We start from the raw sequence: 26,323 nt of genomic DNA, 5'->3' as shown, positions 1-26,323 counted from the left end.
TTACCCTTCAGGGTCTTACACATGCCTCAGGAGATGCCTGCTTTCAGGACCTCCTGCCACCCCAGGGGTTCCAGGAGCCAGGACAGCACTGCTTAGCACTGCCAGACTGGCTGTGACATCCAGGAGCCTCAAGGCCTTTTAACTCATATTGATCAAGCATCCCGAGGCATCCAGCAAAGAGCTGGGCACTGTGGGAAGCTGGTTCTGGACCAGGCCACAGAAAACTGCTGGTCATCGCTGCCAGGGCAGTGTCTGTCCAGGACTATGGAAGCTGTGGCACTGCTCCAAGTCTGGGAGGAATACTCAGCAGCCACCTTCTCCCCACCCCACTATGTCCACCCAGAATGCACTCTTACCAAGAACAAGTGTCATGAGCAGAGACAGCAGAGCAGTTACGGCTTGAGACAACCACTTGGCCACCCCCACACTGAGGCTGTATATTGGGGTGATGCCCCATCAGGTCAGGACCCACTGGGGGCTGGAAGCTTACCTAGTGGCTTCTAGTTAAACATCCTCTCTCTCCTCATTAGGAACTTCTGCTTCCCTTACACTTCAATAAAGCCTCCCACTTGAAAGACCCCAAGCCCCCTCATAATACAGAATCCTGGTTTCCCCCAGTTCTTTTGCTCAGAACCACCTGAGAGATGTTAGCTATTGGAAAAGCTGGTAGCTGCCTTCAAAAGGACAAGCATGTGAGATGTCATTTGTGGGAGTAGATACAGGGAGGTAACAGGCTTGGGGATAGAAGGATTTTCTAGGGAGGGAAGTGAGAGTCAGAAATGACCCTGAGAATAAGTCTTCAGGGAAGGTAAGCTTGTGACCACCACAACAGATAAGGTAAAACACATTGTACTTTATCACAGAGCAGCAACCCCAACCTTTCCGTAACATGGCACATGCCGGGAGTGGAGAGTTAACATTCAGACACAACTGGCACCCAGATGAGGAAGCTCTGGTGTAGAAATCCAGGGCACAGTCTTCAGAGCAAGGGGCCTGGTTCAAGTCCCTGGTCTGCCACCTACTAACTGCACGACCTTGAGCAGGGTGTCTAACCTCTCCACCCTTTAGCTTTCTTCACATCGTGAGAAATAAAGGAACACACACATGTAAAGTGGTAAGCACAGTAGGCTCTCAACAGATGCCATCCTTACCACAATTACTCAGTTGAGCCATTCTGGTATGTCAGACCCCCAAAGGGACAGGCTGAGAGACACATGCCACAAAGGATAGTAAACACGGAGACGAGGGCAATATCCTCATCTGCTCAGCTTCTCTGGGACCTTGGGAGCTGAAAGAGACCGCTTCTATCAGGTCCCAAGTTGGGAAAACTAGGAACAAAGACAGAGATTAAGAGCGTCCATTCTGAAATGGAGTCGCTCTGCATCTCTGAGTGGCTCTGTACCTGAGGTCATTGTCAGTGGGAGCCAGGTAACAAATGCCACTCCCCACCCCAAGTTCTCCCATCTTCAATGGAGAATGGCACAGCCAATGGGGGCAGAGTATATTTATGGGCAGGCTGGGGACAACGAGCTGGCTAGGAGTCCAGAACAGGATTCGCAGGATCACCAGTGGGCTGCCCACTGGCTGGCGCGATGGAGTCTCCCTCATGCTGCTGTCTGATGTGCTGATCCAAGAGGGCAGTCAGATGGTGGGGCTGGTGCTGAAGCAGAGAGCAGGTCCTGGCTGCGAGGAAGCTGAGCCCTCCTACCAGCTCCCCCTGCACCAGGGCCAGGCTGGGAAGCTTGGAGTAGTTGATGAAGCCCTGCCTGCTGAGGATGGTGTCATCAATGCAGCCACCTGGAAGAACAGAGGGTCAGCGAGGCTCCCACAGATGGCAAAACAATGTTCTTTCTTCTCTGAAAACAATGTTCCAACTCTAGGTGGAGAAGGGCGATTTGCTCTCCATTGCCATTCGCCACTCTCAGCCTTCCTCCAAATCTGGTTCCCACTTGTGCCCCATCCCCTCCCCCATTCCCTAAAAACCCTTACATAACACATCCCCCTGGCCCAACCCCCACTAAGTCACTGCTTCCTAAACTTTCTTGGAACCGAGGAGTGTGTGGTTAAGGGGAGGGGGATGAGATTATAAACACGGATTCCTACTCTCCACCCCACAAAGACCTATACCTATGAAATCAGTATTCTCTGTAGAAGCACCTCCATGGATTCTTAGCATCGGGGAGTCTGGGAAGCATGCCCGCTCTCCCTCAGCACGCTGCCCTTGGGCTACTTGCTTTAAGTATCTTTGTGAGGGTTTCAGCACCCACCTCCCCACTGCTAGACTCAAGGTGTCTGAACTTTCTCTCCCCACAAAGCCTTCTCTCTGCCTTCCTGAATCTTCAGTAGGGAGACAACACAGGCAGCCTTCAACAAATGTTGCTACTGACTCAGGCCCCAACCACGAAAGGATACCCCTCCAAGGATGTCCACAGTTTTCCCTACAAATACCTAGCAGATGGCACCAGGCTGTCGTAGCACCCACTCCCCATCACCCCCACCTCAACTAGCAGGACCACCTGCTCACCAAGCAATGGCAGAAAAGGCACGCCCTTCAAGATTCGCACCATCTCCTTGACCTTGGGCTCTTCACTAACGAGCAGCAGGTTGTGACCCACAAAAAGAGGGAGCAGGTTTTGGTACTTGGAATCCTCCAGGAAGGGCTTCAGGACCTGGAACAGCAGGAAAGAAGGGCTTACTGGGTATGAGTAGAAGGAAAAGCCACATACTGTGGTCACAGGTGGCATCCAGATAAGGGTCTCCTCAGCCCCTAACTGCAGTTTCAGCACCAGACCAAAGGGTTGTCTGTGGAGGGGAGGAATCGGAAGAGCCCTATCTAGGAAAGACACCAGGGTCTGAGTTGGCGGGGAGGGGAATATGGGCAACCCACGACAGAGAGCTGCTCCCTACCTGGTTGGGGAAGATCTTCATCAAGATCTTGTGTTTCCGCAGCTGGTGCCGCATAAGAAGCTTGTCCTCTGCACTCAGAGCCACGTTCTGGCAGACAGCTATCATTCGGTTATCTCGGAAAACAGCTGCTATCTCTCGACGGAGGAGCCGGACGAGGCCTGTCTCCTGAAGTCAGGAAGGGATGACCAAGGGACCATAAGCTGCCTCTTCTCCCTGCACCCCTTACTCCTTCAGGGATGGCTGCTGAGGCTCCGAGTGATGCCCAAATGTGGGAAAGATCAGTGTATAGGCAGAAGAGTTGGACCTGTGACTCACAGACATGTTCCATCTCCAGTGCTATTCCTCCACTTTCATTAGATAACTGCAGTCTTTAGAAGAGTGTTTTCCAAATCTGAGAACACTCAGCCCCCTTGAACTGGTGAGCAATCTGACCCAGCCAACACTATTTGACATTAATGTCCAAGTTACTTTATCTGATACTGTATTCACGTTGAATTACTTTACCAACCACAAATATAAGATAGCTCTTTTGCAGTCCTAATCCAAAATTAAGGCATTTTCACAGACTAAGACTTCACATTCTTAAGGCAGCATTTCTCAAACACGGGAACTTGTGGACCTGAGAACCTCCAAGAAATTACAAATTCTCCGCTGGGCTTCCCGTTCTAAGGACAAAACACTTCTAGAAAATGTGGAGGCTTCCAGTCCTTTTAAGATGGGACAGAGACTCTCCCCTACCCTCATCTGCTGGGATAGCTTTCAGACACACATTTTTGGAGACAATTAGAGAACAAAGGAAATCCAGGAGGCTCATCTAATCCCCAGACTCCAAAAGACCAATGCAGAATCAAGTGCAGATTTCATTTTAAAGTGTCTGGACCACAGGGCAAAGTGGAGAAGTAATGATGTGGATGACTGTATCCTAGAGGGCTACTTCATTATGGCTACAGAGACAAGATCACTTCAATCCACCAGCTTACCACCAGGCGACATGCAGTCTCCTTCTTACCTCCTGTGGGGGGCTGGGAGGAGGTGGCAGGCATTGTGGGTTGACAGCAGGTTTTGGGGGGATATACTCAGTCACAGCCATCAGCTTCTGCCGGTCAAAGTGCATCACACGACGGTGGCGGGTAACAGCCTTGGAGCCCCAGCGAACAATCTGGAGGGTGGGCAGCCACCCTGGGTGGGGAACAGTAATGTGGTGAGATGCAGTCTCTTGGAGGCCTAAGTTGGCCCCAGATGGAGAACAAGCCCTCTGAGCAGAGATAACTATGGCTCACAGAGCTACAGTCAGCACAAGAATGGGACAAGAAATTGTTTGTTAGAAATCCTGAGTTCCCAAACCTCCTTTTCTCTTTAATGGGTAACCTTAGGTCAGACGCTTGAGTCTTTGAGGCTCCCAAGTCTTCAGCTCTTCTTTATGCAGAGATGGGGAAAAAGATGAGAACAAAGGAGAAAGTATTTTGAACACACTAAAGAAAGCAGGGAGAGGACAGAGCAAACTTTTTCTTAAACAGTAAATGATTTTTGAGAGCCATATGGTCTGTTGCTACTATTCAACTGTGCCACTGTATCACAAAAAGTCATAGACAACATGTAAACAGATGTGGCTGTGGTCCAGTATAACTTTATTTATAAAACATGGTGAGCAGTCCTACTAAGATCTGCCAACCTCTGGTCTAAGCAAATGCATCCCAAAGTGTGCTCCCCACACCCCAACCAGCAATATCAGCATCACCCAAGACATCCTTAGAAATACAAAATGTCAGGGCCTGTCCTAGACCTACTGAGTCAGAGGTTCTGGAGTGGCACCCAGCAAACAGCAATTTAATAAGCTCTCCAGGTGATGCTGATACAGGCTGAAGTTTTGAAACCACTGCTTGAAGCACTGCTCTGAAGCCTGATTCTGTGATTAGCAAGAAAGAAAAAAAGCACAGCCCTCACAGCTCCCCCATACAAGTCTCCCTTCCCTCCCTCCACTCTTTGTTTACAGTATTGCTGGGCAGCACCCCTCAGGGCCCTGGGCCTAAGTGACTCCTTCATCCTCAACCAAAGAACCTAGGCTAGGGCTTCCCACTTCCAGCCTTCCCAAGGCTGCAATGGGATTTTAGGGAAAGGTTCAGCTAGAAGATGGCCCTAACAGTTGGACAGCATAATGATTTGCCAGGGTGAGAGGTTTTATCACCAAACACCCCAAAACCTTACTTCGAAGAACACAGGATCTGGATCAGATGGAACCAGCCTTTAATCTCTTTTGCCACTTACTAGCTGTGACCTTGACCAGTCATAGAACTGCCCTAAACTTGAGTTTCTTCATCTGTAAAAAGGGGATGTTAATGCCTTCTTCATAGGGTGCTTTAAAATTTTAATGTGCTAATACACTGCAAAGCATTTATCACTACTGTGCCTGACCTATACTATGTGCTCAAAACCATTAAACAAACTTCTACTGCATGCCTTCTAATGTCATGCATCATACCACTTTCCGGCTATGCTGAATGAACATGGTTCTGCCCCTATGAGGTTTAAAGTCTAACAGAAGAGACAACAAATAAATGCAAAATTAGATTGTGTGAGCTAAGGGATCAATAAATAGGGGGCAAGATACAGACTTAACAGAGGAAACCTGCTTTGCAGAGGGCAGTGAGGACAAACCTGAGGTGGTGACATTTAGGCTGAGACCTTAAGAAGGTGTACAGTGCCAAAACTGGGGTGGGAAGTGGTCCAAGCAACACTCTGAAAGCAAGACAGTTGGGTGGTGAATTACTAAAATCCACAGAGGGCAGGGGGACTGGGGGGAAAGAATAAATGCTGACGTTGTCTGTGATTACTAGAGCCTGGAGTTACCGGGAACTGATGGGGGAAGGAGGCCAGTGATCTAGCTGGAGTGAGGGGTGCCTGGAAGCTGTCTGGCTCCAGAGATTACGGGAAGGGGTCAGCAGTAGAGGAAAGAAGAAAGAGAGAGCACCGGCCGGGACGCGCTGTGAGAACCTGGGCCGCTCCTTACCCGCCTGGGGCAGGTGACCCCCTCGCAACATCGCAGCCGCGGTAGCAGCCATTGCCCCGGAAGAACCGAGCGAGGCTGAAGGAGCTAAGGATTGTGGGGAGTCCCGGGGCCGGAAGCATCGGGAGGACGCATCGGCTAGAGCAGTAGTCCGCATGCGCTAAGCCGGGCACCTGCGAACCCGCCCTCCGGACGTCTTTCCTGGCGTCCTGTCTCCTAGCAACGGCGCTGGCCTTTCCAGGAATCGAAATTTCTCTTCCACATGCACCGCCCTCTACCCACAAACCCCCAGATTGCAGCCAGCAAATCCCCTTTACACCCGTCAAACTCCAGACCCTCCACCCCAATTTACTTTAGTCTTCTACCCTACCTCAATAATTTGCTCTGAATCAACCCTTGTCCACCAAGTCTCTTAGCTTCTCTCCTCATAACGTTCTGGGTTCCGCCATCCCCAGGGACTAGGCTGTCCAAACTGCTCTCCTTCTCCTTGTTCCAGTCCCGCCCCAAGACAGCCGCCTTTAGATCATGCCTGGAGGTAAGGACGAGGGATCGTGGGTAGAACAGTTGACTAGTGGTAGAGGCAGGCCTCCAAGAATAAAGTAATTTAAAAATTGGGCTTATCTTCTCACAGCCAAGCTTGCCCAGAGTCCAGAGAAAGGGGTTGTGTGCATTACCGAAGCCCTTATCACTAAGCGGAACTTGGCCTTCCCTGAGGATGAGTGTCTGTCAGAGAAAATGTGAGTGTACCTGGAAGGAAAGCAGTGCTGGAAGTCTGGAACACAGTCCCTTGAACTGTACTGACTTGTCAACTCATCTTTATCCCTCTCTTTACTTACTCCACACATCCAATCTGTGATAGTGTCCAGTTGATTTTCTCCCCTTAAAAATCATTCTTTCCTTTTCACCATGCCCCCCTCAACTGTCTTGAATAAGGCTGTCATCACCTCTCAACAAACTCCTAGTCAGTCTCCCTGCCCCCAGTCCTGGCTTCCCACACTTTTGCCAAAGTGATCCTTTTAAATAACAAAGAAGATCTGGCACTCTGATGGAAACTTTCTTGGCTCCCTAGTACCTCTAGAATAAAACCCAAACACCTTAGCATGAGTTGACTTCTCTACCTCTTCAGCCTTATTTCTTGCCACTCTCCACAAGTGTGAAATTTTCCTTAGCACCTTACAACTCAGAGTGGTTCTGGGGTTGTGGGGTGGTAGCACTATCTCCTGAAAGCATGTTAGAAATGAAGAATTCAGGCCCATCCCAGACCTACTGAATCAGTCTGCATTTCATCAAGACCCCCAAGGGATTCATAGGCACATGAAAGTTGTGAGATAGGCTAGATCAATACAAATTCCTTATGCTTGAAATGCCTTCTCCTCATCCCCTCCTTACCCTCCTGGCTACCCCCTTGTCATATGTCAGCTCCTCTAGGAAGCATTCCCTGACCCCCAAACTCTGGACTCAGTGTACAGCCCATGTGTTCCCTTAGTCCCTTGCACTTGTTGCTGTCATCCACTTGTCCTAGATGCTTGGCCTACTTCCCTAATAGTGATGGGCAGGGACACATTTATTTCTAGTGGGCACTCAGTAAATGTTGTGGAACTAATGAATGGGTGGATGGAACAAGTGGTTTTCCCTCCAAGGACCACTTCAAAGGGAGGCAAGGAAAGATCTTCCTGCAGAGATTGCCTCATCTCTATCCAAGCCCCTGCTTCCACCATCCAAACTACCCTGAGGAAGGCTTCCTTTGCTTCTGAGTCTCTCCGGGAACCATAAACTGCCATCACCCAGTTTCCTAGTCCAAGGGCCTTAACTCCTCTCTCACTCTGATTCTCCCCAGTGCCACCAACAGAGATCCATGTCTCCAAGTCAACCCAGTGTCATGATCTGGACACCATCTCATTAGTCAAGGTGTTCCTGACATCTGATCATCACCCCTCCTTGAAACACCTTTCCTCCCTTTCCCATCTTTCCTGCTAAGAGACCAGAGAAGTGGCACTCTGTTACACCACCCTGCTGACCATTCTCCCAGGTTTAACACTCTTGCTGAACTGCAGACTATTCGCCTGGACCGGGAGGGGATTACCACTATCCAGAACCTAGAAGGCCTCCAGAATCTTCACAGCCTCTATCTGCAAGCGGTAACCTCTTCCCCACTGCCCTTCCTCCCCCATCCTCCCTCCCTGTGGACCAATATGTCTAATCTGAAGAGAGCCAATCAGGTCATCTTGTCCATTTCCTGGTGTTCAGGCAGGCAGACCTTCACTGAAACCATTCCCAGGTGATTCAGTGATTCTCCTGAACTGGAAGCTCAATCTTGCCAAGAGAGATCCTGAGCATGTTCTTGAATCTTGTTTTTTTTGTCCCTCTTGGTCCAGAAGTTGTTGGTGTCTACTCTGAATCTTTCACGTTATATAGCTCCAGCCCATTTCCTGTTTTGAAGAAAAGGAAGAAGGAATCAAGAAGATTCCTCTGCATTCTTCAGAGCCTTGAAGGCTGCTGCTTGGTGGTGGTGGTCAGCTCCTCTTCAGCTTTCCTCGGGTTGAATATACCCAGCTCCTCCAACCTTTCCCCGCATAAACATTACAAAGCAATCTATGTTCATTGTTTCTCTGTGCCTGCAAGCCAACACCAAGGCCTTCTCCATTTCCCTATGAGTGGCCCCTTGGTCTTCTGATTTCCAGATCACTCTTTGGTTGTGGGGTGAGCAGGGTATACTTTAATCAAGTTTGCCCAGCCCCCTAGTTTACACCCTTAATCATCCACCTAGAGGAAGCAAAGTATCCTAAGGTAGTGACAACCAGTCAATGAGTGGGGAGATCATGGGATTGGGGCTTTGTCCCTTTAAAGGTCCCCCACTCAGCTGACCTCAGCTTGGTTCCCTGACCTTGGTTTCTTCCTGCAGAATAAGATCCAGCGAATTGAGAACCTGGCCTGCATTCCCTCCTTGTGGTATGTGGTACCAAGACTCAGGCCAGGGAGGGGGCATGACTTGGGAACACCCCAGTGAACTGGTTCAGACCTCTCCAAGCCTAGCTTCTTGTCAACTGAGGACTCAGCAAATCTAGCTCTGCTTCCCTCAGCCCAGAAGGCCATGTGTCCCCACTTGTCATCCAGCTGCCTGGTGCCCTCCTGCTTTTCGCCAGCTGCTCTGAGTCAGCTGTCTCTGCACCTCTTTCTTCTTCTGCAGCTTCCTGTCTCTGGCAGGAAACCAAATCAGGCAGGTGGAGAACCTCCGTGACCTCCCACACCTCCAGTTTCTGGACCTTTCTGAGAACCTGATAGAAACACTGAAGCTGGGTAGGAAGACCCTTACCATGGCTCATAGAATAAGCCCTGAGTGGGGCCCTCTCTCTGCCTAACTCCCTGGGCTTGCTCTGGAGGTGTACCCTTCAGGAGCCAGGAAGCTGTGCAAAGGGGCAGTGGCTTTGGGCCGGAAGGTAGACGTGAGAATCCCATTCCCCCTCTCTCTGGTGTGCGCAGATGAGTTCCCGCAGAGCCTTCTCATCCTTAATCTGATTGGAAACAGCTGTACCAAGCAGGATGGCTACAGGTGAGGAGGAATGGAGGGTGGGAGGAAAGGGGTGAAGCTGCGCTCTTCCCACTATAGCTGGGCTCTGTCTCAGCCTGTAAAGCTGGGGGTATTGTATGTGGCACCTTCTCCACCACCACCCCAGCTCAGGTCAGCCCCTGTTTCCCTTACAGCCCCATAACCCCACATGGAGTCACACTTAGCTCTTTGGGGCTGACCACAGGCCCATCTCTCAGCTCCTGAACACCACCCTCCCGGTGTGGTTGCTGCGGCTTGTGTCTGCACGTCCTCCCAGACACCACACCCAGGAGTCTCCTCCTGAAAGTCTCTTTTCTTTCTGCCCTTCAGGGAGCTGGTAACAGAAGCCCTGCCCCTGCTCCTGGACCTGGACGGACAGCCTATATTAGAGCGCTGGGCTTCAGATGAGGAGGATCAAGCCTCAGGCAGTGAGGATGACGAGTTCCCAGAGCTGAGTGGCCCATTCTGCTCTGAGCGAGGTGACCTCCACTTTCCAAGGCTTGCAATCTGCCCAGAGCTCAGCCTTGCCCTGTGGGGTCTGGGGGAAGCTTAGATGGCAGTAGTGTCTGGGGAGGTGGTCCCAGGCCCAGATCAGCCTCTGGGCAGGAGGAGGAGATGCAGCCAGAGCCAGATACTAGCCCGGGCATGCAGGCCACTCACCCTCCCCACCCCGGCTTTAGGCTCCTCCCTGTTAGGGATGGCAGGGGGTAGTCTGCTCAGGCAGTCAGCCAGAGAACTTCTCCCTCAGCCCAGGGATGCTCCTGCTGAGCTGGGGGCTCCAGCCACCAGCCACCCTTCTGGCCCCTCATAGGCTTCCTCAAGGAGCTTGAGCAGGAGATGAGCCTGCACAAGGAACACAGGCAGCGGGCAGCCCTAACTGAGCACCTTCTGAGGATGGAGACACAGCCCATCCTCACCGACCTCCCCCAGCTCCCCGGGACACCCACGGCTGAGGACAGTAGTCCTTCTGTCACTCCCAGGCAAGGGAAGGAGGCACCCCCCAAACCCACCTCCTTGCCACAAGCCTCCCCTGCCACCAAGAAACTGTGCCCTCTGGTTTCCAGAGGCCAGCAGAGCGCTGTCCAGGCAAGGGGTAGGGCCAGAGCAGCTGCAGCCCCCAAGGACTCTCTGGCTAAGGCCCCCAGCATGACCAAAACTGTGACCAAAAGAATAAAGAAATGAAGTGCAACTCAGCCCATCAGCAAAGCCCCAGGCCTAGGGAATGGTGAAGGGCAAGGAGTGGGCCCCCGTTCTCAGAGCCCTCACCTGCGGCAGGAACCTATCCCCAATAAAGTGTCTCCAGGCCTTTTGTGTCATCTAGGGGCCTCTCGGGAAGCAATCATGAAGGCACTGGGAACAAACAGTGTCAGAAACACAACCTGATTCTAAAGAACACATTTCCGATCTTTCAGAAACTACCCAAAGGATGGCACACCTTCTCAGGTCCCACCTGGCTTCCTGGCTGCTGTGTGGGCAGGAGGCAGGCAGCCCTTGTGGAACAGGCCATCTCGCAGTGGGCACATCTCACTGCGCCTATGGAGTGCCCTTGTCAGCTTCAAGCCGAGGGCCAAAACCCATGATTCTCAATTCTCCCCAGAGTAGCCACCTACTGTGCCAGACATGACCTTTCATGCACACACACACACACACACACACTCCTGAAGGGGCTGCCTCCTCTCCTCACAGGCCCCCTCTAGCACCTGTACTGTCTAGTCCCCATCACCCAGGTCAGCAAGGCTGCCAGAGGCCCCACAGGCAGCTTAGGGCTGCCCATTGCCCTCACGTGGCTCTCCCAACCCCTGGACCTGGATCAAGTTCACTGAACGAGGAAATAAAACACATTTATTAAGGCAAAGGCTGAGCTGGCCACTGAGAACAAGGCTGAGGGGTGTGAAGGAGTTGCTCAAATCCTGTTACCCCAGGGGTCCTGTGCCCACCCCCAGCCCCCTGCAACCCAGCCCCACCCAGGAGGAGCTAGGGTGCTCAGGGATACACCCAGCTCTCCCTCTCCACAAAGGCCTGGAAGAGGCCACCCAGCTCCTGGGGGGAGGGGGCCCACTCCCCGGCTAGCAGCCCCTGTACAGCCTCCAGGCCTTCTTGCTCCAGATGGCGCTGCTTCTGTCGGAGCCGCTGCCCCTGATCCTGCCGGGAAAGGCAGAGATGAGCCGCAGGCATAGGAAGTACAGAGCCGCTGACATTGTCCTGGGCAGCTGGCTTTAGAGGGAGAGACTCCTTTCCCCAGCTCCGGAGTCTCTCCTCCACTCCCAGGTCCCCTCATATTTCCAGAGTCCTGGTTGGGGCTAGGGGAGGTGAGTCATCCCCCAGGGGTAGCCCCTACTCCCCAGGGGTTACCTGCTCGCTCTCCATCAGCCCCAGGGCCGCTTGGTGTCCGCGGTAGAGGGTGTGCTGGCGATCTACCTGAGTCTGGAACCGGGGCAGGGTCCGGACTGGGTCCTGGGCTCCAAAAGTAGGGGAGAGCACCTGGGGGGCCTGCGAAGCCCTCACCCCAAAGATGAAAGGTTTGAACACTGACCTAATGGGACACGAAGGAAGGACCAAGTGCTGTCACATCTCGCCACTCCCCTGCCTGGCACAGTCTCCCCAGGCTTCCTGCCCTAGTTCCTCTGACCTGGAGGGGTCTGGGGTAGCCGTGAAGAAGTGTACACAGGGCTGTGTGGGATCTCGGGGCAGGACGGACACCATGCTGGCCGTAGTGCAGAAGCCTCCAGAGTCCATACAGATGCCACTCTCCTTGTTCCTGAGGATGCCCATCATCACCTCTGCCGTGATGCCCCCTGCCAAGGAGGACAGGGTGAGGGGCCCCAGAGCAGTAGAGTGACCTCCAGCCTCAGAACAAAACCCCTGGAGCAATGGGAGGGGAGAGAGGCTGGCACTGCCGTGGCCCTCCTGGCCCCAGCCCCGTCCACCCACTGACCATGCTCTTGCCGCAGCAGCTCCCGCCCAGCCTGGAAGCGGGCCTTGGCAGCCTCCATGCGCACGGGCTGCTGGGTCAGGGAGAAGGCCCGTGTGAAGTCAAAAGGGCTCTGCCCATCCCACCAGCCCTGGGCCAGGGCGTGGGTCCGAAGCTCCGAGTGTTCAGCCGAGATGTCTGTGCCAATGCTCAGCTGGTTGGAGATATTGCGGGCCCCCTCTGTGGAGGAGACAGGGGATTGCTCACTTATCATTAAGCACTTATTCTGGGCCAGACACTCAGCTAGGTGCAAGAACATGATGGTGAGGAGAACAGGCCTGCCCTTTGGTGGGGGTTAGGGGTGCAAAATGATCACAGAAGCATGAGTTTGCAACTGTGGTGAGTGTGATGAAGAGGCACCTGCTTGCATGTAAGGGGGAAACCGGACTACCAGGCAGTCCAGAAGCTCCCCAGAGGAAGTGCCAGGTTGGATCACAAGAGGACTTAACCAAGTCAAGGGGGAGGGAAGTTCCCCAGTGGGTTCATTTGCCATCTCCCTGGACGTCCCCGTCACCGAGAAGTTTGTACCTGGATCAGGCCTTCCCTGCCCCCACCATCTTTCCCACCCTCTCCCGAGACTGGCAAGAGGCAACACCTCTGGGGGCAAGCCCCAGGGCTGGGCCTCACCCTGGATCCTCTGTGCAGCCCACAGCCTCCCTGCCGTCTCCAGCACCCACGCCTCAGTCCGGTCAGCCAGCAGGAAAGTGTTGTGGTAGCAGAACGGTGTGGGGTCCTCCCGGCAGCTGCCCCCCTGCCCGTAGCGCTCCAGCAAGCCTGTGATCACGTGCAGGGCCTCCTGGGCTGAGCTGCCCCGTTCTAAAGCCAGCCTGGCACAGAGAGGTCCAGGGAACAGAAGGGCAATGGGGTGTTGGTGGCTGGTAGCAGAAGCTCCAGTGGACAGAAGTTCAGAAAGGTTTGGTGACAGGCCAAAGTCATGCCAAAAACCTGCCCACATTGGTTGTATGAAGCAGTTAGGTCAATGTTTTCAAGCTATGCTCTGAGGGTTTCATGGAAAGGCCTGAAACATAGTCTGAGAGAGAGAAGTTCCCTGAGTCCCCCAAGCTGCTCTTCAATCTGAGTTGCTCTGCTTTTATTGGTTTTATAAAGTAGGACTCTACATGAGATTTTGTGTGAAAAAAAAATTTTCTGTTGAAAAAAAAAAAATCAGTGCCCTATTACTGGGCCACATCCGGGGGCTCCTTGCCAGCCATGGGATGTGGCCAGGACAGCGGGTGGCAGGCGCAGCCTCCCTGGTGATGGCAACGTGGGCAGAAAGGGAGGCCCTTGCGAACCAGGCTGAGGGGAAGTCAGTGCTCAACCCAACATCAGGTGCATTGAGGAAACGAGGGAGGGCAGGATGCGCACCTGAGTAGATCCATGCCCAGCAGGGCTTCCCCCTCCCCAACTGGCTCCTTGGTCCACACCGCCTCATTGCCAATGCAGACACCATGCTCGTTGGCGCCCATCTCAGCCCCCCACAACCAAGAAGGGCGGCTCAGGATTACAGCATTGGTCTTTGACACCTGTTCCACTTCAATGTAGGTACACTGCAGGTAAGGGAGGAGAAAAGGAGAGACACCTACACGGTGAGGGCACTGTGCCAACCACCTTACACAGCCCTTTGAGGAAGATCTTATTATTCCCATTTTACAGATGAGGAAACTGAAGTCAAATAATAGGCCAGTTCCAGGTGGGTAGACTGGAAGCTCATGCTCTTTCCACCCACTCTGGTGGCTTCTCAGGTTGGGGAGTGAGGAGGAAGGTCTTAGGACTGCCTAGATCTGCCACACCTCCCAGCACCCTACAAGGCCTAACCCACCTGGAGCTGGCTCCCAGGGACATGAGTGCCTGCTGGTACAAACACCACCTCCTGCACCTCATCCCGGGGCCGGTCTGAGTTCTTGGCAAAGATCACAGCTGGGATGGCTGAGGCCGGGGGCACTGAGACAAAGCAGTCGCAGGAACATGGGATGTCCGGGCTCTCTGATGCCATCTGGGCAGAGATGGGGATGAGTGTGTACTTATTAGCCGCCACCTCTCCACCACCCTGGCCAGACCTCTTAGGGGACCCCTCTCCCAACACATGCAAACAGACACTCAGGGCAGACACTGCCTTTAGGTTCTGGACTCTCAGCATCTCACACTCGATGTTCGCGGCTTGAGCAGCGATGGCACCCACTCTTTCCCCAAGCTACAGGCTTGGGAGTCAGCAGGCCAGGGCAGACCGCAAGCTCCGGAGGGCCCTGCCCTAAGGGGAGCCCTGGCCTTTCCATGCAGTTGCGGGACCATCTCCCTCGCTACCCTAACCCTCTCCAAGAGTCCCACGCCCCTCTTCTGTCCACACTTTTTCGCTTCCCCAATACTGTACGCCCGTCACACCTTCAAAATCCTCAGCTTAGTCCCGAACGCCACCACCTCCTCCCGGGGTCACATCCGTCCCATTGGGCGAAGGCTCCCAGGTGACCTGGAAGGCTTTGGTCTCAGGGGGCGGAGCCGGAACCGAGCACCTGCAGTTCCGCAGTATTCCACCAGGGCGCGCGCCAGCACCACTTCTTGCAATGCAGCGGCCCCTCAAAGAGTTTTGCCAGAACCCCTGCTCTTCCCGGGCGCCGCTTTCAGGCTCTAAAATGCTACGAATCCGTGGGCACCTTCTGTGGGGTCACTATAGGGAGCTGAAGCCGGGCTTAGGACCTCACGTGAAAAGGGTAGAAAGAAAAACCGGGTTGATTTGTTAGAGAGCGGGCACTTCTGGGACAGCTGAAGATTAAGGAAGAACCTTAGCTATTTGTATCCCCGCTTGAATTCCGAAGTCCGATCCCACGCTGTGCTTCTCCCCACCCCCACAAACCCCGGCAAATCTATGAGTGGTCACAGGCCAGGAGGTGTAGGGATGGATAACTTAAGTTAATACATTTTTTTTTAAAAGGCACTTATGCTTAAAACCCATCTGACCCTCAAAAGGCCAATTTGATCCCACAGTGCTCAAACTCAGGAAAAATAGCTTTGAAAGAAAAATCGGAAATGTCTAGTCCAAAGTTTCAGTGCCTTTACATATAGTGAAACTGAAACAGCAAAGGCAAAGTCTTAGCCAAAGGGGCACATATTGGTGTGGAGATGGACTCCGATACCCAATGTTCCTGCTTTCTGGGTCATTTTTCTCGACTGTCTCCATAACCAGCATTTAAGCAAAAGCATCTTGCATCCTTTTTGCTCTCTGGAGCCTTCCAGGAATGTGGGAGAAGGGAGACACTGCAGATTATCTATCTACTCCCTCCACCCTGCCAACCAATCAGGGCTGCTGCTCAGAGCCTTGGCAGCAGTTTCCCAGCCTGTGGTCACTCCTGGCATGGGAATGAAGACAGAGGCTCAGGCTCCCCCAGGAGGCAGGCTGCAGGCAGGTGTGCCAGATAAGGCTGTAGGGGGATCTGAAATCTGAGATATTTCCTAATTGCCTCTAGGTAGTCAAGGCTGATTCCCAAGAGGAAGCTGTCTCCAGGGAGATGGATTTCACTTTCAGAAAGGGGACTGCCATTTGTAGAGAATGACCTGGGCTGGGCTGCAGGTAGGGAACAGCGTACCTGGAATTCTGCAGACTGGCATCTCATCTCGCTCCTGCTACGGATCTGCAGGGTCTCTTCAAGCAGGGTCTCTTTACCTGCAAGGGCCTCACTTTCTCCAGTGGCAAAATGAAGGTGTTGCACTAGATCTGTGGTTCTCAACCACAGGTGGGGTGGGGCAAGATTATTTTTCAACCACATGACTCCCACTGCACAACACAATACTTTAATACCCTTCTACTCAAAGTATCCATGGCCTTTCTGCATCAACATCATCTGGAAATGTATTAAAAATGCCAAATCTTGGGCCTCACCTTGAACCTACTGAATCAGAATCTGCAAGTTAAAAAGACCCCTAGAGGTGAAGTTTGAGAAGCGTCATTCTAAAACACCAGCAAGGGGCACAACTCAGTGGGGTATTGGGGAATGAATTACGGAATCGGGGTATCTTGAAAAATTCCATGGGTGATTCTAAGATGCTCTCTATCTGGTGAGAACACCTGGACGTTTTGGTTCCTGAGATTCTTTCAAACCTACAGTGCTCACATGCTGAGCAGTCAGCCTCACTAGCATTAATAGGAAGATGAAGGCTGCTTCTGATGCAATGTGGGGAGGGGTTGTGAAGTTGCCACTGGACGTCATTCCAGAAACACACATCAAGGCTGCATGCTGACAGACAGGAGCACCCCAGTAGGCCTGTGGCAAAACTGGCTCACTCCTGTGCTTCCCCGGCTGCCCGCTGTGGGGCAGGAACAGGCCTGAGGAGTGGCGAAGTCGCAGCACAGCCCCAGGGCGGTTCAGTTGCCAGGCTGCCTGCTCCTCTGTCACTTTCCCATTGCTGATTTCACTCACCCACCCTAGAGGGATTCCACTCCCACTTCCCAGGAGAGGAGGTGGCTGCTCAGAGAGGTTGCCCAGAGGGTCAGCTCAGATGTTATTTCCCGCCCTCCCTGCCCCTCCAGGATCCTGCTGCAGGGAGCCCAGAACTGAGGGGTCAGAGGTGGCCTTGGGCTCCATCATGGGGGCCGGCCAGCCAGGCTGCATTGCTGCCAGGGTAAGCAAGCGAGCAAGCGTCAGGGCCCCACCAAAGGCCCCCGCTAAGAATGCAGGTCAGCAGGAGGAGCTGCGGAGGGGGGGGAGGGTAGGAGGGGTGGCCTCAGCCCTGCCCAGACAGGCCCAGCCGGCCCCACAGCTGCCCTCCTGGCCCTGGGGGCAGCGAGAGGGGAAAGGAGGAGAGGACTTGCCAGGTTCCTGGGGTCTAATTCCCTCAGAAGCAGGAAAACAAGAGGTGCCCCAAGGAGTGGGGAGGACATGAGGTCATGGAAACACATGCCTGTCCCTCCTCCCAGGCTTCTAAATCCAGGAGCAGGTGGAAACAAATGGTCCCCCCAAACCAGTCTGGTTTCCTTTGTAACCCCTAAATCATTCTGATGCCCCCATCCCTAGGTGGCTTTAAACTTTGTGACCCCAAACTCTTCTAAAAAATAGTGATGAATGAGTCAACCTGAGTACCAGATTTGGCCCTGAGAAGTGGGTTAGGAGTTGAGTGGGGGAAGATAATTTTAGCCAAAATGTAGGATGGGAGGGGGAAAGAATACAATAATCTACCTTGCCCTCTTGAAACCAAAAACTGATCCTTCCTAGCCTCGGGGCTCTGGAGTCATGAGGTTTTAACTCATTTGACACGAATGAGACACCAACTGCATACCAGGCATTGGGCAGGTTGGGAGAGTGTATACAGATGGGTATTGCTGCATATCCGAGGGCACCCGGTGGGTCCAGTGAGGGAACGTTTTGTGCACACTCGGGTTGTGTAACTGCGGCGGGCCTCTAGCTGGGAGTTGCAGTAGGAGCTTGCCCTCATACTTTCCAGCTGGGTGGGAGCCCATCAGATATCTTGGCTGCCTTTCATCGCCTTGTCCCTGATAGGGATCATCCTGGGTGAAGAAATCGCTGTCAGGTCACCCCCACCTCACTCACAGCCAGAGGGACAGACTGACAGGCACACCCCCACGGGGGTACGGTGAGATTGCCAAGAGGCTAGCCGTCTCTGGGAAGGCAGGGAACCAGATTCTTGGCAGGGGAGGGGAGGCAGGAGACTTGCATGTGGAGGAGGAAGGAAATATCTAGAATCTTCTCATCTCCACAGGTGAAGACCAGGGAGGGACAGTCAGCCCAACTATCAACCCCCAGGGAGCTCCTCTCTCCTTTGGCACCAACCACCTCAGGGGCAGGATTGGACCCTTCAATCAGCTCAGTTCTGCCCCAAACAAAGGGAGGTGAGGCTGCCTGGGGCTGCAGGATCAAAGGAAGTGTCCACCCTGCCCCGTAGCCCTCCGGGTCCTCACTGCTGAGGGACACTGAGTCAAGAAGGAAACCTGAGCTGGAAGACAAATGAAGCAATGATGTAGTTGATGACTTTATTATGGCATAAAAAACACAGGCAGTTTCTTCCTCCTCCTCCTCCCCTCCAAAGTGGGTTCACAGCAGTTAAAGAAAAAAAATTCCTACATTTCTTCTCCAGGGGGCTGCCTAAAGGGGGCAGACAGCCAAGCAACCTAGATCTATAAGGAGGGGAGCAGAAGAAAACCTACCCAAACCCCTCACCCACACACCTGAGAGCCCCAGCCACTATGGGAGGAACATCTGTGTGCCACCCCCACCCCCAACACCAATTTGGGAGTTCTCCTTAGAATGGTCACTGGAAAAGGCTGCCCTGGTTGCACAGGGAGAGGGTGACTGGTTTCAATGGGTGGAGGAGAAAGGCATCCCACACCCACGATGCCCACCCCTTTTCCCCCTCACCAGGCAACCAGCAGGCACTGCCAACTCTCTCCTGTCCCCAACCCTCTCAGCAAGGAAAGGGACCTCTGATTGGGTTAGCAGGAGGTAGGGAAAAGAGGGAGCATAAAGAAAGAACATTACTTCTTAAACTACCCCAGGCCCGCCCATAAGTTCCTCAGAGAGTCTCCCTGTCCCTTTTAAGAAGGACTCTATCCTACACAAACACATGTTCCCACCCAGATCCCAGCCCCACTTCCCATAAAGCTCCTAGTCCTTGGACTGGGCTCCAGCGACCCCAAGGGAGGAAGAGAGGCTACGGGCCTAGGCCACAGGACCCTGGACAGGGGTGAACAAGGTGGGGTCTCCCTGGCTAGAGACCCCAGGCTCAGTAGAGAAACACACATACACACACACACACACACGAGTACACACAGCATGCACACACACACACATGCCCTAATATTAAATAAAATACCTTTTGCTTATAACTTAAAAATCAATATACAACTAATCCTCACATAGGGTACTGGGTGGAGATAGAGCAGCGGAGGGGGACAGAAGCCAGTGGGATTCTTACTGCTTCACCTTGAGCCTGGGAAAGCCCACCAGCTCCAGACCCTTTCCCCATCAGCCCCTCCCCACTCCAGGATCACAATCAGGATGTATTTCTAGCATCTAAAGAAGGGAACAGGGACAGCTTCCTGGACATCACCTCAGCAGGCAGACTCCTTCCAGTGGGAGAACAACTCCTTCATACGGAAGGGAGCCCTCCTTCCCCATAGGCTGGATGGGAGGAAGGAGCCCCTGACACATTCTGCAGGAGGGGCCAGGCCTGCAGCAGGGAAAGGGAAGGGTCCTGCTAAAGAAAGGGTGAGGCTTAGCTTCCGGGTGAGCAGGAGATGGCCAGTTAGGGGCAGAGTCCTCCACTCTGAGTGGGAGCTGCTGGAGATCCCTCTGCTGGGACACCCCTACCTAGCCCCAAGCAACAAGGTAACCCTCTTCCTTCCATCCTTGAGAGGAAGACAAATGAAGAAGGACCTAGAATGAGGGGGCCGCATCAATTCTAGATCAGGGTCTTCTGGCTTCCTTGAAAACCTACATCAGTAACAGATGGGGAATGTGGACTGCTGAACTATTTATTTTTTATAAAGGCCAAGGTTTAAAGACTAAAACCAAGCCAGAGAGGGAAGGGCTTAGTTCCCTTTCTCTCATTTTAGAAAGGGGATGTCCTTGATCCCCCTGCTTCCCTCCCCACCCCCCAATCTAGTTCTCTCCTCCACCCCACAGTTCTGGCTAGGAAGTTATCTGGATTCTGGCCTTCTACCCTTCTTCCTTCGTGGCTCCATCAGACTGTCTGGGAGGGTTAATAAGGAGGTGCATTAAAGGAGTTATTTCCCAGCCAGAGAGAGACCCCTCCATTAGAGGGACCCTCAATTTCCCCTACCCCATCTCAGCTCTCTCTGAAAACACTAGGGGTAAAAGCACTATACGGCGGATGAAAGAGATCTGGGCCGCAGCTTTTATGTCCGGGTTCCCAGGAGCTAAGGACGCGTCCAGACAGCTACCCTCAGCGCCTGGGGCTGCCCCACTCCTCTCTGCTCCAGGGGAGCACCGTCTCCTTCCGCTGGTCCCCTCCCCCCACCTGCCGCGATAGGGGTACCCCGCCCCAGCCCCCAGCCCCGGGGCGTGAGCGGACAGTGAGGAAGGGTAGAACAGAGGGCCCTGTACGGCTCCTCCCGGCCCAGCCAGTCTAACGGGTCCCGTCCAGCCACCGAGACTAAAAACCCCTAGCGCCCTGTCCCCCTGGCCCCGCACCACTTTTCCCCCTTTCAATAAATAACCACATTCTCCTGTTACTCAAGCCGCCCCCCAAGGGCATCAAGCCAAGGGACCCTCTTCTGATGCCTCCAGGGGAGACGAGCAGGGAGGCGGTACCCGACGAGCTCAGTTGGAGGGGGCCGCGCTGCCCTCGGCCTCCCGCTTGCCTTTCCCCGCTGGGGACTCCACCGCTCCGCCGGCCTTGCCCTCGCCCGTGGGTGCCCCAGAAGCCTCCTCTTTGGCGCCCTCGTGGGTTTTCATGTGTTTGGCCAGGTGGTCGCTGCGCATGAAGACACGGCTGCAGACTGCGCAAGGGAACTTCTTGGTGCCGGTGTGGGTCTGGAGGTGGCGCTGCAGCTCGTCTGAGCGCGTGAATCTCTTGCCGCAGAAAAGCCAGTTGCACACGAAGGGACGATCGCCGCTGTGCCAACGCAGGTGCGCTTTCAGGTGGGACGTCTTGGCGTAGGCTTTCCCGCATCCCGGGATGTGGCAATTGTGCAAATGCTTCTTCTTGCCCCCGTCGGGCCCACACGGAGCCCCCAGTCGTTCGGCCTCCAGACAGTTGGGACAGCGGCACGCGGTCTGGCCTGAGCTTCGGGGCACTGACCGCCGGGAGCCTTTGGGCCGGGCTGCCCCGTCCAGACTGGAATCCAGCCCCTGCGACTCCGGGGCGGCTGCTTCCAAGGCCTTAGCCCCGTCGGGAGGCCCTATGAGGTGCTGCCCTCCGGCGGCTGGGAGGAGGTGGTGCGGGTGTGGGTGCGGCGGCGGGGCACAAAGCTGGTGGTCTCCGATGTAGCCCCCCAAGCCAGCCTGAAGAGCTCCGGGGTGGCCAGTTGAGGTCAGCGCACCCTGAGTGTGCTGAAGATCCATCCAGCTGGTGCCCGGATGAAGGTCCCACCACGAGCCATCCTCGGTGCCTGGGTGAGTCGGCCGGAACCACGATTCGTAATGGTGTGACATGTCCGGCTGCAGGAGCTTGGAAAAGGGTCCTGGGGCCAAGGGACTGTCGCTTTCCAGGTCCTCACAGGTTACCCGAGAGGAGGCCCCAGGTAGCTCACAGCCCTGTGTGAAGTTCACCTCCGGGCCCAGCGGGAGGCTTTGCAGCTCTCCAGGCTGCAGCGGGGAGGGGTAGTCCCCGGCCTCCGGGCTCGTGTGGCCCTGGTATGTTTGGAGAGGCTGCAGATCGAGGCGCGGCGGGGAGGCGTGAGGCGCGTCCGGGTGCTGGCTGCCCAGAGAGCCACAGACAGCGGTTAGCATTGCCGGGATCCGGGGTGGGGTGGGGATCAAGGACAGTCAGGCGCACCTCAGGTGGGACCTAAAGGACGCAAAGAAGAAGTGAAGAAAGTAACCAGGGTACTTTCCATCCTAAACCAGATCCCCTCCCTGCAAAGGGCTCCTCTCCGGCCCCCAGGAGTTAAAGAGGAACACACCTCTGGGTGGGGACTAAAGATCAGATAAGAGAATTTGAGAGTGCTAGGAAGGATTGAAGGTGTGAGGTTCTTGGCCAAGAGCAGAGGATGATGGAAGTCTACCTTTTCCTTGGTGATCCCTCCTATAGGTCCCAGCTCACCCTCCATTTGGACTGGTCCCAGGCTGGTAGGTTGAATATACCTGTAGTATAGTGCTAAAACCATGCCCACACCAGCTGCCCAGGCCTGTGCAAGAAGCAATGGTATTTCTCCCCTACAGAACTCCTGCCAGCCCAAATGGAGGATCTAGACTCATCTCAGCTTCTCCAGTTTAAGTCAGCACACAGATGATGTGCACAGGGAAGTGGTCTGTTTCTAAAACCCAAAGCTTGAGGTGGCCCGACTTACCAAAGCAGGCTCTGAGATAGCAGAGGAGCCCTCATTCCATCCCCGAGGCATACTCAGTGGATGAGCATTTCACTGCCCCACACCAGCTCCCTGCCTGGCCAGGTTGCCTCAGCCCCACCAAATCCACTCCCATGACTTCCCCGACCCCCTTCCGTCAGGGAGGGACTTCACCTTCCTGGGGTGCAGCTGCATGGCCAGTTTGGTGGGGGGGTACTTTTCCCTACCAGAGAAAGCTAAGCCCTCTTCCCTGTCCTGCCCTGCACCAGTGCTAGCCAGCTCTCTGGCTGCTACCCATTTTCTCCTCCAATCTAGGGGAGACCCAGATGTGAAGCTTCAAGAGGTTGGCTTCCCCAGAAAAGGGGGTCAGCCAGAGAAAAGCTTACCAGCAAACTCAGGAAGGTAAAATTGCCACCCTCCCTAAGGAGCACAGGGTCAGAGTTGGGGTAGCAGGGGGCAATAGGAAAAGCCAGAATCACGGAAATTAAGAATTACCCAAAGAGATTATATAGGGGGATGCATTCTAGGCATGGATCAGTTTTAGGAGCTTCCTAGGTGATTCAAATATGCAGCCAAGTGTTGAAAACCACTGCTTCAGGTCAACCCTCTAAAAAAGAGGAAACCCAGGCAGTGTTTGGAGAAGTAACTTGAACATTCATTTATTCATTCAATCAACAAATATGTATTGTATGAACCTCTGTGAACCAGGTCTCTTGACTCAGTCTGTTACTCTTTCCCTAAACCATTGGGAACCTAAAGACCCCCACCTCTTTCCTGACCACATATCTGACTTTAAGGTCTCCCCCTTCTCACTCTAAGGCCTGGGAGCATGGGTGCCTCAGGTGTGGCATTGGTGTGCTTGAACCTTCTCTGATGGTGTGGAAGGAGGTGCAGTAGTTTAGGGCAGGAACTTTTCCCACAGCAGGGCTCAGCTGTCCCTACCACCTTCTGCCTCTGGGACTAGGGAGGTGGCCCTGGTAGTCTGGGAGAGGGAGGGAGAGGGGGACTGGGGCGCCTACTCAGGCTCCTGCTGCCTCACCACAAGAAATGGAACAGGGTGAAGCAGCAGGAATGGAGCCTCAGGCCCAGGCGGGGCAGTCCAGAAGGGGCTGGTGGGAGCAGTGAGGCCTGGGACCCTAACCGCTTTCGGCGCCTGGGAACTGCCCCCAGGGTCTAGAGGGTGGGAAGGCTAACGACCCAGGCTTCAGACTGGCCTCTCCCGATGGAGGGCCAGGAAGCCCAGTCCTGGGCTACAAACGCCTGCCAGCATGGTTTCGGTAGGGGAGACTGCAGGGCGCTCACTCCCGGCTTCCCCGCTCCCCAGTGCGGGAAGGCGGTGAAGACCTCCTCCTCCTTCCTTCCGCCGGCTGCCTCTCCGGGATCACCGGCGCTCGGGTGGTCAGGACTTCCATACCTCAAGGTTCCAGTCCTCCGGTTGTCCCAGTCGCGCCAGTTTCCCCGGTTTCCAGCCTCCTCGGTCCCTCCAGTCTCTCCCGTCCGCCCAGTTTTCACTCGGCCGGGGCTCTAAGCCCCTCAGATCTTTCAGGGCCACCTCCCCCCAAGACCGAGGCTGTGGCGCGTTCGGGGCGCGCACCCCTTGCCGCCCCGACCCGGGCTCCTACCTCGATGCTGCGCTCGGGCTCTCCGGCACGGCGGGCTAGCGCGCTACGGACGGGTGCTCCGCGGCCCAGCGCGCCGGCGGGCTCCCCAGCAGCGAGGCGCGGGAGCTGAGGGCGAGCTGGGGATGCGACCAGACCCCGCGGCGGGCGGCGGAGGGGGGCGGAGAGAGCCGGCGGGAGGGCCGGGGATGGGCGGGAGCCGGCGAGCGGGCGCGCGAGCAAGGCCAGCTCCGCCCGTGACTCACCCCGCGCTCTGCCTTCATCCACTGCCCTGCGCTCCTTTTTCCCCGACTCTGCGGCCCCGCCCACCTCACCTGCGGCCGCCTTTAACCCTTGCGGGCTTGGCGGGACGGGACAGAGCCTTCCCGGCGGCGGAGAGGGGGCGGTGGGGGGAGAGTCGGGGAGGGGTCGTTAACTAGGTCTCGTCCCGCCCCTTGCCTCGCCCCTCCCTGGCCCCTTCAGTCCGCCTGGACAGAGCGTTTAGCACGCTCTGAGACCCGCCCACCGGGTGGAAAACTGCCCTGGAGCTGGCGGGTCTGCTGGGGGACGCGGACTCAGACCCTGAGGGAATGCAGGAGGGGGCGGCCCCGGAGGTGGTAGAGAGCCACCCTTCAGGAGCGGCTGGCCTCTGGCCCTTGACCCACCAGCCCCGACGTGGGCAGCGCTGCCCCGGAACTGAGAGGAAAGAAGGAAAAAGGACTGAGCGCCAAGTATGCGGCCGGGCTACCCCCCTACCCCAGCCCTAAGCCGTGAGAAATTTGTGTTGCTGCCGTCTTGCTTCACCATTCCCTCCGCAGCTTCTCTCCACCACCACCACCCTCCGCCGTCCTTTTCGTTCTAGCTTTCCGATTCCCCCTCTCCGACCACATTTTGGGTGACCTACTCTCTTCCCCCTGCGCCCCAATTTGCTCATCTCTGCTGCCCCCACTCGTCTCCCAGGCTCCCTCAGTTTTCATTCGCATCTCCCTTTGAGCAGCAAACCCAGCGCCTCCTGAGTCCACCTCTCAAATACGCGCTCCTCTCGTGGCGGAGGTGCTCAGCCTACGCCCTTCCACCCTCGCACCCCGCACCCAACCCTGAAAGTGGGGACAGGCGCCTGAACGGCTCTGGATATAATTGAGCGACCCCTTGCTATCACTGCTTCCCGATTGTCACCTAAATGTCTACACTCAAGGATCTAACTTTGGAGAAGCGTCTGGGATTCCTTTAAGAAAAACAAGTGCACGTACACAGTGCAACATGCTGGCAAAATTGCAGGGCGTTCGCAGCGCCCACCTAAAAACTTCTCTCAAGATCCGAGTTGGTCGAGATGCCGAGTCCGGGTGGGTAGAGGGGTTCTCCCCTCCTTCCCGCCTGACGGGCCTGTGCGTCCGAGTGTCTGATGTTCCCTTCCCGGTCTGTGCCACCTCTAACCACCTCATTAACCTCCCGAAATGACCCCTTTCTTGCAGGGGAATTCTGATCAATTTCAACATTTTTTCATTGTGCTGGTTGGCTGTCCCTACGCGCCTTGCCATCAGCTTTTTAAATTTCGTTTTTGTCTTTACCGTCCATTTTGCACAGTCGGACCAGAATTCAAACTGATTCAATCTCGCCTCTACAGCTGAGATTCCACCACCATTGCTATACCCGTCCTGAATTTCCGTTTGGGACATACTCGAAGTGCAACTACAAAGCGGCGAAACTGAATCCACAAGCCACTTGATAATCAATGTTTGTGTGTGTGGTTTTCCACACGTTCATCTGTGCGTCCCCTCTCTTCTAAGACTGAAGTTTCCTCATTTGAACAACCTGAGTAAAGTCCGGAGGGTGTCCTGGGGCTTATAGGAACTGATGTATCTAAAATATTTAACCGCGTGAGGCCCCTGGTAAGCTCACAATAAAGAGAAGATACGTGTTTTTGTTTGTTATAATTATTAAATAAGTGGATTCTTCGCAGGTGTTTGTGGGATTAAGTTATCTTCACAAAGATCTTTGGACTAGAAGTTGGTGGACCTAAATTCTAGCCCCAGCCCTGTATTTGCTAAGCTGATCTGGCGGGTCAGGTTGCTATTAGCTTCAGTTGCCTCCTCCGTGAAATGCAGTTAGAGCAGCCACTCCGCTGGGTAAAGGACAGGTGCCTGGGAAGCCTAGAGGTACCTCCCAGATGTCAGGGTTGTACTTTGTGGTCAGTCGAATTTCCTTCTTCCAGGCACTCAGGCCCCTGAAATGCATCTTCTCAAGAAATGCTGTGGATCTTTATGGCCATGGTTACATCTACAACCCTCTCTATTGGCATGGTTTTATTTCCATTCACTCAGCC

The 26,323-nt window shown here is 54.6% G+C and overlaps 4 protein-coding genes across 11 annotated transcripts; 1 reads left to right on the top strand and 3 right to left on the bottom strand.

The window, feature by feature from the left end:
- Positions 1-833: 833 nt before the first annotated feature.
- On the bottom strand, positions 834-6,024 carry MRPL10 (mitochondrial ribosomal protein L10). 3 transcript variants are annotated; one of them, XM_036930407.2, is made up of 5 exons: positions 5,915-6,024; positions 3,917-4,086; positions 2,908-3,072; positions 2,525-2,669; positions 834-1,797 (listed from the first exon to the last, which is right to left on the bottom strand). In XM_036930407.2, exons 1-5 carry the CDS (start codon positions 5,964-5,966, stop codon positions 1,535-1,537), a joined length of 795 nt encoding a protein of 264 aa, XP_036786302.1. In that variant the 5' UTR covers positions 5,967-6,024; the 3' UTR covers positions 834-1,534. The 3 variants fall into 3 exon arrangements, with proteins under 3 accessions (XP_036786302.1, XP_036786303.1, XP_036786304.1); XM_036930408.2 differs by lacking the exon at positions 5,915-6,024 and adding an exon at positions 5,755-5,896; XM_036930409.2 differs by lacking the exon at positions 5,915-6,024 and adding an exon at positions 4,276-4,294.
- A 48-nt stretch (positions 6,025-6,072) lies between these two features.
- Positions 6,073-10,763, top strand: LRRC46 (leucine rich repeat containing 46). Of its 2 annotated transcripts, none has more exons than XM_036930405.2 (8): positions 6,073-6,446; positions 6,543-6,648; positions 7,890-8,049; positions 8,814-8,860; positions 9,099-9,208; positions 9,392-9,461; positions 9,789-9,937; positions 10,270-10,763. In XM_036930405.2, exons 1-8 carry the CDS (start codon positions 6,437-6,439, stop codon positions 10,638-10,640), a joined length of 1,023 nt encoding a protein of 340 aa, XP_036786300.2. In that variant the 5' UTR covers positions 6,073-6,436; the 3' UTR covers positions 10,641-10,763. The 2 variants fall into 2 exon arrangements, with proteins under 2 accessions (XP_036786300.2, XP_036786301.2); XM_036930406.2 differs by having other exon boundaries at positions 6,076-6,446; positions 7,941-8,049.
- Positions 10,764-11,273: 510 nt separating this feature from the next.
- Positions 11,274-15,093, bottom strand: SCRN2 (secernin 2). Of its 3 annotated transcripts, none has more exons than XM_057501403.1 (8): positions 14,937-15,089; positions 14,249-14,422; positions 13,795-13,976; positions 13,057-13,256; positions 12,394-12,609; positions 12,088-12,253; positions 11,811-11,991; positions 11,274-11,600 (listed from the first exon to the last, which is right to left on the bottom strand). In XM_057501403.1, exons 2-8 carry the CDS (start codon positions 14,420-14,422, stop codon positions 11,442-11,444), a joined length of 1,278 nt encoding a protein of 425 aa, XP_057357386.1. In that variant the 5' UTR covers positions 14,937-15,089; the 3' UTR covers positions 11,274-11,441. The 3 variants fall into 3 exon arrangements, with proteins under 3 accessions (XP_057357386.1, XP_036786298.2, XP_036786299.2); XM_036930403.2 differs by having other exon boundaries at positions 14,809-14,975; XM_036930404.2 differs by lacking the exon at positions 11,811-11,991 and having other exon boundaries at positions 14,809-15,093.
- A 3,299-nt stretch (positions 15,094-18,392) lies between these two features.
- On the bottom strand, positions 18,393-25,056 carry SP6 (Sp6 transcription factor). Of its 3 annotated transcripts, none has more exons than XM_036930546.2 (2): positions 24,901-25,056; positions 18,393-21,903 (listed from the first exon to the last, which is right to left on the bottom strand). In XM_036930546.2, exon 2 carries the CDS (start codon positions 21,843-21,845, stop codon positions 20,715-20,717), a length of 1,131 nt encoding a protein of 376 aa, XP_036786441.1. In that variant the 5' UTR covers positions 21,846-21,903; positions 24,901-25,056; the 3' UTR covers positions 18,393-20,714. The 3 variants fall into 3 exon arrangements, with proteins under 3 accessions (XP_036786441.1, XP_036786440.1, XP_057357387.1); XM_036930545.2 differs by lacking the exon at positions 24,901-25,056 and adding an exon at positions 24,025-24,881; XM_057501404.1 differs by lacking the exon at positions 24,901-25,056 and adding an exon at positions 23,817-24,008.
- Positions 25,057-26,323: the final 1,267 nt, after the last annotated feature.

Source organism: Manis pentadactyla, chromosome 4 (genome assembly GCF_030020395.1).
Source record: "Manis pentadactyla isolate mManPen7 chromosome 4, mManPen7.hap1, whole genome shotgun sequence".
In the NCBI taxonomy this organism is placed as follows: Eukaryota; Metazoa; Chordata; class Mammalia; order Pholidota; family Manidae; genus Manis; species Manis pentadactyla.
The sequence above is the reverse complement of the archived record's forward strand: the minus strand, read 5'-3'. Positions and strand labels throughout refer to the sequence as shown.